The sequence below is a fragment of the Bombina bombina genome, chromosome 9, assembly GCF_027579735.1.
Source record: "Bombina bombina isolate aBomBom1 chromosome 9, aBomBom1.pri, whole genome shotgun sequence".
Taxonomy (NCBI): Eukaryota; Metazoa; Chordata; class Amphibia; order Anura; family Bombinatoridae; genus Bombina; species Bombina bombina.
In genome coordinates, this window is record NC_069507.1 from 278,317,955 (window position 1) to 278,330,943 (window position 12,989).

General features: G+C 42.4%; 1 protein-coding gene across 1 annotated transcript in view; it reads left to right on the top strand.

The window, feature by feature from the left end:
* LOC128640329 (calsyntenin-3-like) overlaps positions 1-12,989 on the top strand; it is a 234,948-nt gene that overhangs the window by 167,408 nt on the left and 54,551 nt on the right. The window contains 4 exon segments of the mRNA XM_053692821.1: positions 2,631-2,681; positions 2,684-2,781; positions 10,542-10,574; positions 10,577-10,695. Coding sequence (XP_053548796.1) covers positions 2,631-2,681; positions 2,684-2,781; positions 10,542-10,574; positions 10,577-10,695 — 301 coding nt within the window.

Here is a 12,989-nt window from a genome sequence, read left to right on the forward strand (position 1 = left end):
ATGGCTCCCCCTTACCCCTCCCTGGTATTATATATCACATGGCTCCCCCTTACCCCTCCCTGGTATTATATGTCACATGGCTCCCCCTTACTTCTCCCTGGTATTATATATCACATGGCTCCCCCTTACCCCTCCCTGGTATTATATGTCACATGGCTCTCCCTTACACCTCCCTGGTATTATATATCACATAGCTCCCCTTACCCCTTCACTGGTATTATATATCTCATGGCTCCCCTTACTTCTCCCTGGTATTATATATCTCATGGCTCCCCTTACTCCTCCCTGGTATTATATATCACATGGCTCCCCCTTACACCTCCCTGGTATTATATATCACATGGCTCCCCTTACACCTCCCTGGTATTATATATCACATGGCTCCCCTTACCCCTCCCTGGTATTATATATCACATGGCTCCCCTTACCCCTCCCTGGTATTATATATCTCATGGCTCCCCTTACCCCTCACTGGTATTATATATCACATGGCTTCCCTTACCCCTCCCTGGTATTATATATCACATGGCTCTCCCTTACACCTCCCTGGTATTATATATCACATGGCTCCCCTTACCCCTCACTGGTATTATATATCACATGGCTCCCCCTTACTCCTCCCTGGTATTATATATCACATGGCTCCCCTTACCCCTCACTGGTATTATATATCACATGGCTCCCCTTACACCTCACTGGTATTATATATCCCATGGCTCCCTTTACCCCTCACTGGTATTATATATCACATGGCTCCCCCTTACACCTCCCTGGTATTATATATCCCATGGCTCCCCCTTACACCTCCCTGGTATTATATATCCCATGGCTCCCCTTTCCCCTTCACTGGTATTATATATCACATGGCTCTCTCTTACACCTCACTGGTATTATATATCACATGGCTCCCCTTACCCCTCCCTGGTATTATATATCACATGGCTCCCTTTTCCCCTTCACTGGTATTATATATCAAATGGCTCCCTCTTACACCTCCCTGGTATTATATATCACATGGCTCCCCCTTACCCCTCACTGGTATTATATATCTCATGGCTCCCCCTTACCCCTCCCTGGTATTATATATCACATGGCTCCCCTTACCCCTCCCTGGTATTATATATCACATGGCTCCCTTTTCCCCTTCACTGGTATTATATATCAAATGGCTCCCTCTTACACCTCCCTGGTATTATATATCAAATGGCTCCCTCTTACACCTCCCTGGTATTATATATCAAATGGCTCCCTCTTACACCTCCCTGGTATTATATATCAAATGGCTCCCCTTACTCCTCCCTGGTATTATATATCACATGGCTCCCCCTTACCCCTCACTGGTATTATATATCACATGGCTCCCCTTACCCCTCCCTGGTATTATATATCACATGGCTTCTCCTTACCCCTCACTGGTATTATATATCACATTGCTCCCCTTACCCCTCACTGGTATTATATATCACATGGCTCCCCCTTATCCCTCACTGGTATTATATATCACATGGCTCCCCCTTACCCCTCACTGGTATTATATATCTCATGGCTCCCCCTTACCCCTCCCTGGTATTATATATCACATGGCTCCCCTTTACCCTTCACTCGTATTATATATCAAATGGCTCCCTCTTACACCTCCCTGGTATTATATATCACATGGTCCCCCTTACCCCTCACTGGTATTATATATCTCATGGCTCCCTTTACCCCTTCACTGGTATTATATATCAAATGGCTCCCCCTTACCCCTCACTGGTATTATATATCACATACAGAAAACTGTGAGTCAATCCAGAGCCACAGTGACCTCTGTGGTGGGAGTACTGCACTGCACACAATATTAAACTAAATACAAGCTGAACTGAACATGGGACATATTTAATAGACAGGGACGGAAAAACAGGACAGTTGACAACCCTCACTATGCTAAAATAATTATTTGTTAAACCAGGACACTAACATGTTAATTAATGTGAAGTGTAAACGTAACAATAAGACATACAAAGAGCCAAGATCTGCTGAACCAAAAAGATTAAATAGCTCTCTATAATTTAGGGTTCTTATATAGAAGAGAATCCTGTGATAAAATGCTGAAGCGTTTTGGTAGATTGGAACATGGCTGCTGTTTTGTGTTTGCTGTTTACAAAGTTCTAATCTGCTTCAAAACCACAAAATAACCGAGTTTTCTAATCACCAGAAGAAACCCTCAGTCCCAATAGCAGAAACCTCAATAAGAAGGGTCATGGGGGGGGGGGGGCAGGGGTGACATTACTTACAGAGTAAAGTAACAACCTCTTGTCATGTTATAACAGATGACAAGACACCAGGGAGAGGCAGCATAGATGTGACAGGTAAGTAACACCTACAGACCCCTGTCTTATTACCTACCTCTGTCAGCCACACACAGTGACAGGAATCTTATTACCTATTTTCCCTGTGTAGTTATGTCTCACTAACACCTACAGGCCCCTATCTTATTACCTATTGTCCCTGTGTAGTTATGTGTCACTAACACCTACAGACCCCTGTCAGTCACACATAGTGACAGGAATCTTATTGCCTATTGTCCCTGTGTAGTTATGTGTCCCCTATACGTTTGGTCCCTAAATGCTCATGTTTACCATTACCAGGTTCTGTTCCCGGGCGTTTCCTGCGTGGCTACATGTCAGGCCTGTCTCTGCGTCTGGTCCTGTGGATTCCCGGGAGGTGATTGAGTGTCTGTACACGTGTAAGGAGGGTCTCCAGTACACAGACTTTGATAGCCTGGGCAAGGGGATGAAGGTAAATATTAATATTACCGCAACACCTGATATATCCCATCTATTGCCACCTAACCATATCTTCAGACGTGCCCTGGGCATCATACTGGGCTGTGCAAGCCTGGTCAGGGGCTGTGTTTGAAGTGAGGGTACCAGGCATCTGTGAGGAGAGAAATCTTGAGATGATGGGACTTGCACTGAGTGGGCAGGTTGGGAGGGATCCTTGGAGACAAGGAACGTAGTGACGTATAGGGCGGTGCCATTGTTCAGATGTTTCCTGCGTTGATTAATCCTGTAAATGAGTACAATATCATTGAATAAGGTCAAGAGATGCAGCGTATCTGGACTCAGGCCCAATTCACTCAAGTTGAATGTCTAGTGAGATCTAAGAGTCTCATCAGTACTATACGTTCCTCAGGAGATGAGCTTCATCAGTACTATACGGTCCTTAGGAGATGAGCTTCATCAGTACTATAAGGTCCTCAGGAGATGAGCTTCATCAGTACTATAAGGTCCTCAGGAGATGAGCTTCATCAGTACTATAAGGTCCTCAGGAGATGAGCTTGAGAGGTGTTTCTCTGGGAGTGACGCACGTACACAGCAGTGTAGTTTTGTGTCATTTCTACCAATGAGTGATAATCAGACCCAATGTGAGAAATGGCATGAAAGGGACATGAAACCCACAGTTTTTCTTTCATGATTTAGAAAGAGCAGCAATTTTAAACAACTTTCCCATTTACTTCTACTATCTAATTTGGTTCCTTCACTTGATATCCTTTGTTGAAAAGAATATCTAAATAAGCTCAGTAGCTGCTGATTGGTGGCTGCACAGACGCTTTGTGTGATTGGCTCACCCATGTGCATTGCTATTTTTTCAATGAAGGATATTTAAGGAATGAAACAAATTAGATAATAGAAATAAACTGTATTCTCTATGTAAATCATGAAAGAGAAACATAAAAGGAAGAATAAAAGGAAGAATTACGTTACACCGGGGGAGGGTGATATCATTATAGTAACAGATACTGCAGGTCACTTGCTATCTGACCGCTGCTCATCTCTAACCGTCCCATAAAAAAGTCACCTTGTGTTTGTCATCACTTTACAAATGGCTGCAGACAAGTTATACATGAGAGAAGTTTATCTTACTGTAGAAATTCACCCAGAAGCCCAATGTTTATTTACTAATAACAGGCAGGGTGGGTTTAAAGAGACCGTGAACACCAGAATTTGTGTTGTTTAAAAAACATAATTTATGTAAGAACTTACCTGATAAATTCATTTCTTTCATATTAGCAAGAGTCCATGAGCTAGTGACGTATGGGATATACATTCCTACCAGGAGGGGCAAAGTTTCCCAAACCTTAAAATGCCTATAAATACACCCCTCACCACACCCACAAATCAGTTTAACGAATAGCCAAGAAGTGGGGTGATAAGAAAAAAAGTGCGAAAGCATAAAAAATAAGGAATTGGAATAATTGTGCTTTATACAAAAAAATTATAACCACCACAAAAAAGGGTGGGCCTCATGGACTCTTGCTAATATGAAAGAAATTAATTTATCAGGTAAGTTCTTACATAAATTATGTTTTCTTTCATGTAATTAGCAAGAGTCCATGAGCTGGTGACGTATGGGATAATGAAGACCCAAGATGTGGATCTTCCACGCAAGAGTCACTAGAGAGGGAGGGATAAAATAAAGACAGCCAATTCCGCTGAAAAATAATCCACACCCAAAACAAAGTTTAAATCTTATAATGAAAAAAACTGAAATTATAAGCAGAAGAATCAAACTGAAACAGCTGCCTGAAGTACTTTTCTACCAAAAACTGCTTCAGAAGAAGAAAACACATCAAAATGGTAGAATTTAGTAAAAGTATGCAAAGAAGACCAAGTTGCTGCTTTGCAAATCTGATCAACCGAAGCTTCATTCTTAATGCCCAGGAAGTAGAGACTGACCTAGTCGAATGAGCTGTAATCCTTTGAGGCGGAGTTCTACCCGACTCAACATAAGCATGATGAATCAAAGACTTTAACCAAGATGCCAAGGAAATGGCAGAAGCCTTCTGACCTTTCCTAGAACCAGAAAAGATAACAAATAGACTAGAAGTCTTTCGGAAATCTTTAGTAGCTTCAACATAATATTTCAAAGCTCTAACTACATCCAAAGAATGCAACGATCTTTCCTTAGAATTCTTAGGATTAGGACGCAATGAAGGAACCACAATTTCTCTACTAATGTTGTTAGAATTCACAACCTTAGGAAAAAATTTAAATGAAGTTCACAACACAGCCTTATCCTGATGAAAAATCAGAAAAGGAGACTCACAAGAAAGAGCAGATAATTCAGAAACTCTTCTAGCAGAAGAGATGGCCAAAAGAAACAAAACTTTCCAAAAAAGTAATTTAATATCCAGCGAATGCATAGGTTCAAACGGAGGCGCTTGAAGAGCCCCCAGAACCAGATTCAAACTCCAAGGAGGAGAAAATGACTTAATAACAGGTTTTATACGAACCAAAGCCTGTACAAAACAATGAATATCAGGAAGACTAGCAATCTTTCTGTGAAAAAGAACAGAAAGAGCAGAGATTTGTCCTTTCAAGGAACTTGCAGACAAACCTTTATCCAAACCATCCTGATGAAACTGTAAAATTCTCGGAATTCTAAAAGAATGCCAAGAAAAATGATGAGAAGAACACCAAGAAATGTAAGTCTTCCAGACTCGATAATATATCTCTCTAGATACAGATTTACGAGCCTGTAACATAGTATTAATCACAGAGTCAGAGAAACCTCTATGACTGAGAATCAAGCATTCAATCTCCATACCTTCAAATTTAAGGATTTGAGATCCTGATGGAAAAAAGGACCTTGCGATAGAAGGTCTGGTCTTAACGGGAAGAGTCCACGGTTGGCAAGTAGCCATCCGGACAAGATCCACATACCAAAACCTGTGAGGCCATGCTGGAGCCACCAGCAGAACAAATGAACGTTCCTTTAGAATCTGGAAATCACTCTTGGAAGAAGAACTAGAGGGCGGAAGATATAGGCAGGATGATACTTCCAAGGAAGTGACAATGCATCCACTGCTTCCGCCTGAGGATCCCTGGATCTGGACAGATACCTGGGAAGTTTCTTGTTTAGATGAGGAAGCCATCAGATCTATTTCTGGAAGTCCCCCACATTTGAACAATCTGAAGAATACCTCTGGGTGAAGAGACCATTCGCCCGGATGTAACGTTTGGCGACTGAGATAATCCGCTTCCCAATTTGTCTATACCTGGGATATGAACGGCAGAAATTAGACAGAGCTGGATTCCGCCCATACCAGTATTCGAGATACTTCTTTCATAGCCAGAGGACTGTGAGTCCCTCCTTGATGATTGACATATGCCACGGTTGTGACATTGTCCGTCTGAAAACAAATGAACGACTCTCTCTTAGAAGAGGCCATGACTGAAGAGCTCTGAAAATTGCACGGAGTTCCAAAATGTTGATTGGTAATCTCGCCTCCTGAGATTCCCAAACCCCTTGTGCTGGTCAGAGACCCCCAAACAGCTCCCCAACCTGTCAGACTTGCATCTGTTGAAATCACAGTCCAGGTCGGAAGAACAAAAGAAGCCCCCTGAACTAAACAATGGTGGTCTGTCCACCACGTCAGAGAGTGTCGTACAATCGGTTTTAAAGATATTAATTGAGATATCTTTGTATAATCCCTGCACACACTGGTTCAGCATACAGAGCTGAAGAGGTCGCATGTGAAAACGAGCAAAGGGGGATTGCGTCCGATGCAGCAGTCATAAGACCTAGAATTTCCATGCATAAGGCTACCGAAGGGAATTATTGAGACTGAAGGTTTCGACAAGCTGAAACCAATTTCAGACGTCTCTTGTCCGTCAGAGACAGAGTCATGGACACTGAATCTATCTGGAAACCTAAAAAGGTTACCCTGTCTGAGGAATCAATGAACTCTTTGGTAAATTGATTCCTCCAACCATGTTCTCGAAGAAACAATACAAGTCGATTCGTATGAGATTCTGCTAAATGTGAAGACTGAGCAAGTACCAAGATATCGTCCAAATAAGGAAATACCACAATACCCTGTTCTCTGATTACAGATAGAAGGGCACCGAGAACCTTTGTAAAAATCCTTGGAGCTGTTGCTAGGCCAAACGGCAGAGCCACAAACTGGTAATGCTTGTCTAGGAAAGAGAATCTCAGAAACTGATAGTGATCTGGATGAATCGGAATATGCAGATATGCATCCTGTAAATCTATTGTGGACATATAATGCCCTTGCTGAACAAAAGGCAGAATAGTCCTTATAGTTACCATTTTGAATGTTGGTATCCTTACATAACGATTCAATATTTTTAAATCCAGAACTGGTCTGTAAGGAATTCTCCTTCTTTGGTACAATGAAGAGATTTGAGTAAAACCCAGCCCCTGTTCCAGAACTGAACTGGCATAATTACTCCAGCCAACTCTAGATCTGAAACACATTTCAGAAATGCTTGAGCCTTCACTTGATTTACTGGGGACAAGGGAAAGAAAAAAATCCTCTTGCAGGAGGCCTTATCTTGAAGCCTATTCTGTACCCCTTGTGAAACAATGTTCTGAATCCAAAGATTGTGAATCGAATTGATCCAAATTTCTTTGAAAAATCTTAATCTGCCCCCTACCAGCTGAGCTGGAATGAGGGCTGCACCTTCATGTTGACTTGGGAGCTGGCTTTGGCTTTCTAAAAGGCTTGGATTTATTCAGACTGGGGGATGGTTTCCAAACTGATACCACGCTCCTGGTAGGGGGAAGGATCAGGCTTTTGTTACTTATTGTGACGAAAGGAACGAAAACGATAGTAGACCTAAATTTACCTTTAGATTTTTTATCCTGTGGTAAAAAAAGTTCCTTTCCCCCCAGTAACAGTTGAAATAATAGAATCCAACTGTGAACCAAATAATTTATTACCCTGAAAAGAAAGGGAAAGCAAAGTTGACTTAGAAGACATATCAGCATTCCAAGTTTAAGCCATAAAGCTCTTCTAGCTAAAATAGCTAAAGACATATACCTGACATCAACCCTAATGATATCAAAGATGGCATCACAAAATAAAATTATTAGCATGTTGAAGAAGATTAACAATGCTATGGGAATTATGATCTGTTACTTGTTGTGCTAAAGCTTCCAACCAGAAAGTTGAAGTTGCAGCAACATCCGCTAAAGAAATAGCAGGTCTAAGAAGATTACCTGAACATAAGTAAGCTTTTCTTAGAAAGGATTCAATTTCCTATGTAAAGGATCCTTAAAGGAAGTACTATCTGCCGTAGGAATAGTAGTAACATTAGCAAGAGTAGAGATAGCCCCATCAACCTTAGGGATTTTGTCCCAAAACTCTAATCTGTCAGATGGCACAGGATATAATTGCTTAAACCGTTTTGAAGGAGTAAATGAATTACCCAAATTATTCCATTCCCTGGAAATTACTTCAGAAATAGCATCAGGGGACGGGAAAAACCTCTGGAATAACTACAGGAGATTTAAAAACCGTATTTAAACGTTAGATTTAGTATCAGGAGGACCAGACTCCTCTATTTCTAATGCAATCAAAACTTCTTTAAGCAAAGAACGAATAAATTCCATTTATAAATAAATATGAAGATTTATCAGCATCAACCGCTGAGACAGAATCCACTGAACCAGAGGACCCATTATCAGATCAGAATGATGATGTTCATTTAAAAATTCATCTGAAAAATGAGAAGTTTTAAAAGACCTTTTTACGTTTACTAGAAGGGAGGAATAACAGGACATAGCCTTCTAAATAGATTTAGAACAAAATCGTCTTATGTTAACAGGAACACACCCTGAATATTAGATTTGATGGAACAGCAACAGGTAATGGGAACATACTAAAGGAAATATTATCTGCATTAACAAGTTTTGTCATGACATTCATTACAAACAACAGCCGGAAGGAACAGATTACCACAAGTTTACAACAAATACACTTAACTTTGGTAGATCCAGCATCAGCAGCAATTTCCAGAAGTTATCTTCTGATTCAGGGTCAATCTGAGACATCTTGCAATATGTAGATAGAAAAACAACATATAAAGCAAAATTGATCAAATTCCTGAAAGACAGTTTTCCAGGAATGGGAAAAAATGCCAGTGAACAAGCTTCTAGCACCAGAAGCAAATAAACAATGAGACTTAAATAATGTGGAGACAATAATGACGCCCATATTTTTTAGCTCCAAAAAAGACGCCCACATTATTTGGCGCCTAAATGCCTTTAAAAAGCGCCAAAAAATGACGCCACATCCGGTAACAGCCGACATTTTTGGCGCAAAAAACGTCAAAAAATTACACAACTTCCGGCGACAAGTATGACGCCGGAAATAACAAGACAATTTTTGCGCCAAAAAAGTCTGCGCCAAGAATGACGCAATAAAATGAAGCATTTTCAGCCCCCGCGAGCCTAACAGCCCACAGGAGAAAAAGTCAAATTTTTAAGGTAAGAAAAAATTGATTATTCAAATGCATTAGCCCAAAAAATGAGAACTGACCTGTCTGAAATAAGGAATGTTGAACAACCTGAATCAAGGCAAATAAATGTTTAAACACAAATATTTAGAACTTTATATAAAAGTGCCCAACCATAGCTTAGAGTGGTCACAAAAATAGGACTTACTTACCCCAGACACTCATCTACATGTATAGAAAGCCAACACCAGTACTGAAGACGAGAATCAGTAGAGGTAATGGTATATAAAAGAGTATATCGTCAATCTGAAAAGGGAGGTAAGAGATTGAATCTCTACAACCGATAACAGAGAACCTATGAAATAGACCCCGTAGAAGGAGATCAGTTATTCAAATAGGGCAATACTCTCTTCACATCCCTCTGACATTCACTGCACACTGAGAGGAAAACCGGGCTCCAACCTGCTGCGAAGCGCATATCAACGAAGAATCTAGCACAAACTTACTTCACCACCTCCATGGGAGGCAAAGTTTGTAAAACTGATTTGTGGGTGTGGTGAGGGGTGTATTTATAGGCATTTTAAGGTTTGGGAAAACTTTGCCCCTCCTTGTAGGAATGTATATCCCATACGTCACTAGCTCATGGACTCTTGCTAATTACATGAAAGAAAGATAAATAATCCCTTTATTACCCATTCCCTAGTTTTTGCATAACAAACACAGTTATAATACTTTTTACCTCTGTGATTACCTTGTACTAAGCCTCTGCAGACTGCCCCCTTATCTCAGTTATTTTGACAGACTTGCATTTTAGCCATTCAGGTGCTTACTCCTAGGTAACTTCACAGGACGTGAGCTCAAATTTATCTATATGACACACATGAACTAACACCCTCTAGTGATTGAAAAACTGTCAAAATGCATGCACCTAAGAGGCAGCCTTCAAGGGTCTAAGAAATTAGCATATGAGCCTCCTAGGTTAAGCTTTCAACTAAGAATACCAGAGAGAACAAAGAAAAATTGGTGATAAAAGTAAATTGGAAAATTGTTTAAAATTACATGCCCTATTTTAATCATGAATGTTTATTTTGGACTTGACTGTCCTTTCAATTAAGTTATGGGTATAATCAACAGGTTGGGTTTAGTCGCAGGATTGGTATAAATTGCAGGTCGGGTAAGAATCATAGGGTGGGTTTAGTCGCTGGTTGGGTATAATCGTAGAGTGGGAATAGTCAAAGCATATAGTGCCACTGCTTTATCGTGTCATCACTTACATGTGTTTACCCTCTCCAGGTTCATGTGAATCCTGCTCAGTCCCAGCTGTCCTCTGGGAAGGTGATGATTCCTCGTCCTTCAGCCGAGCTCTGCAGCACGTTGAATATCTCAACTCTCTACAGTTCCCAACCCCAGGAGTGCGGCCCCTGAGCTACAGACAACAGTTAGGTGAGTGCACGGACCTCCTTGTCACTGTCATATTACCTGTTGCTTTATTTCTCTGTTATGCCGTTTTCCTGGTCGTATCTCTCCTCGTCATGTGTCACCAGTGCTGTCACTGTCTCTCCTCATCATGTATCACCAGCACAGTCACTGTCTCCTCCTCATGTGGTCACCAGCACAGTCACTGTCTCTCCTCATCATGTGTCACCAGCACAGTCACTGTCTCTCCTCATCATGTGTCACTAGCACAGTCACTGTCTCTCCTCATCATGTGTCACCAGCACAATCACTCTCTCTCCTCATCATGTGTCACCATCACAGCCACTGCCTCTCCTCATCAAGTGTCACCAGCACAGTCACTGCCTCTCCTCATCATGTGTCACTAGCACAGTCACTGTCTCTCCTTATCATGTGTCACCAGCACAGTCCACTGTCTCTCCTCATCATGTGGTCACCAGCACAGTCACTATCTCTCATCATCATGTTCACCAGCACAGTCACTGTCTCTCCTCATCATGTGTCACTAGCACAGTCACTATCTCTCCTCATCATGTGTCACCAGCACAGTCAACTGTCTCTCCTTATCATGTGTCACCAGCACAGTCACTGTCTCTCCTCATCATGTGTCACCAGCACAGTCACTATCTCTCATCATCATGTTCACCAGCACAGTCACTATCTCTCCTCATCATGTGTCACCAGCACAGTCACTGTCCTCTCCTCATCATGTGTCACTAGCACAGTCACTATCTCTCCTCATCATGTGTCCACTAGCACAGTCACTGTCTCTCCTCATCATGTGTCACTAGCACAGTCACTATCTCTCCTCATCATGTGTCACTAGCACAGTCACTATCTCTCCTCATCATGTGTCACTAGCACAGTCACTATCTCTCCTCATCATGTGTCACCAGCACAGTCACTGTTCTCTCCTAATCATGTGTCGACTAGCACAGTCACTGTCTCTCCTCATCATTGGTCACTAGCACAGTCACTATCTCTCCTCATCATGTGTCACCAGCACAGTCACTATCTCTCCTCATCATGTGTCACCAGCACAGTCACTATCTCTCCTCATCATGTGTCACCAGCACAGTCACTATCTCTCCTCATCATGTGTCACCACACAGTCACTATCTCTCCTCATCATGTGTCACCATCACAGTCACTGTCTCTCCTTATCATGTGTCCACTAGCACAGTTCACTGTCATCTCCTCATCATGTGTCACTAGCACAGTCACGTATCTCTCCTCATCATGTGTCACTAGCACAGTCACTATCTCTCCTCATCATGTGTCACCAGCACAGTCACTATCTCTCCTCATCATGTGTCACCAGCACAGTCACTATCTCTCCTCATCATGTGTCACCAGCGCTGTCTCTCCTCATCATGTGTCACCAGCACAGTCACTATCTCTCCTCATCATGTGTCACCAGCACAGTCACTGCCTCTCCTCATCATGTATCACCAGCACAACCACTCTCTCCTCATCATGTGTCACCAGCACAATCACTCTCTCCTCATCATGTGTCACCAGCACAAACACTCTCTCCTCATCATGTGTCACCAGCACAATCACTCTCTCCTCATCATGTGTCACCAGCACAGTCACTCTCCTCCTCACATGTGTCACCAGCACAATCACTCTCTTCCTCATCATGTGTCACCAGCACAATCACTTCTCTCCTCATCATGTCACCAGCACAATCACTCTCTCCTCATCATGTGTCACCAGCACAATCACTCTCTCCTCATCATGTCACCAGCACAATCACTCTCTCCTCATCATGTCACCAGCACAATCACTCTCTCCTCCTCATGTGTCACCAGCACAATCACTCTCTCCTCATCATGTGTCACCAGCACAATCACTCACTCCTCATCATGTGTCACCAGCACAATCACTATCTCTCCTCATCATGTGTCACCAGCACAGTCACTGCCTCTCCTCATCATGTGTCACCAGCACAGTCACTCCGGCCTCTCCTCATCATGTGTCACCAGCACAGTCACTGCCTCTCCTCATCATGTGTCACCAGCACAGGTCACTGCCTCTCCTCATCATTTGTCACCAGCGCTGTCCTCTCCTCATCATGTCACCAGCACAATCACTCTCTCCTCATCATGTCACTAGCACAGTCACTGTCTCTCCTTATCATGTGTCACAGCACAGTCACTGCCTCTCCTCATCATGTGTCACCAGCACAGTCACTATCTCTCATCATCATGTGTCACCAGCACAGTCACTGCCTCTCCTCATCATTGTCACCAGCACAGTCCACTGCCTCTCCTCATCATGTGT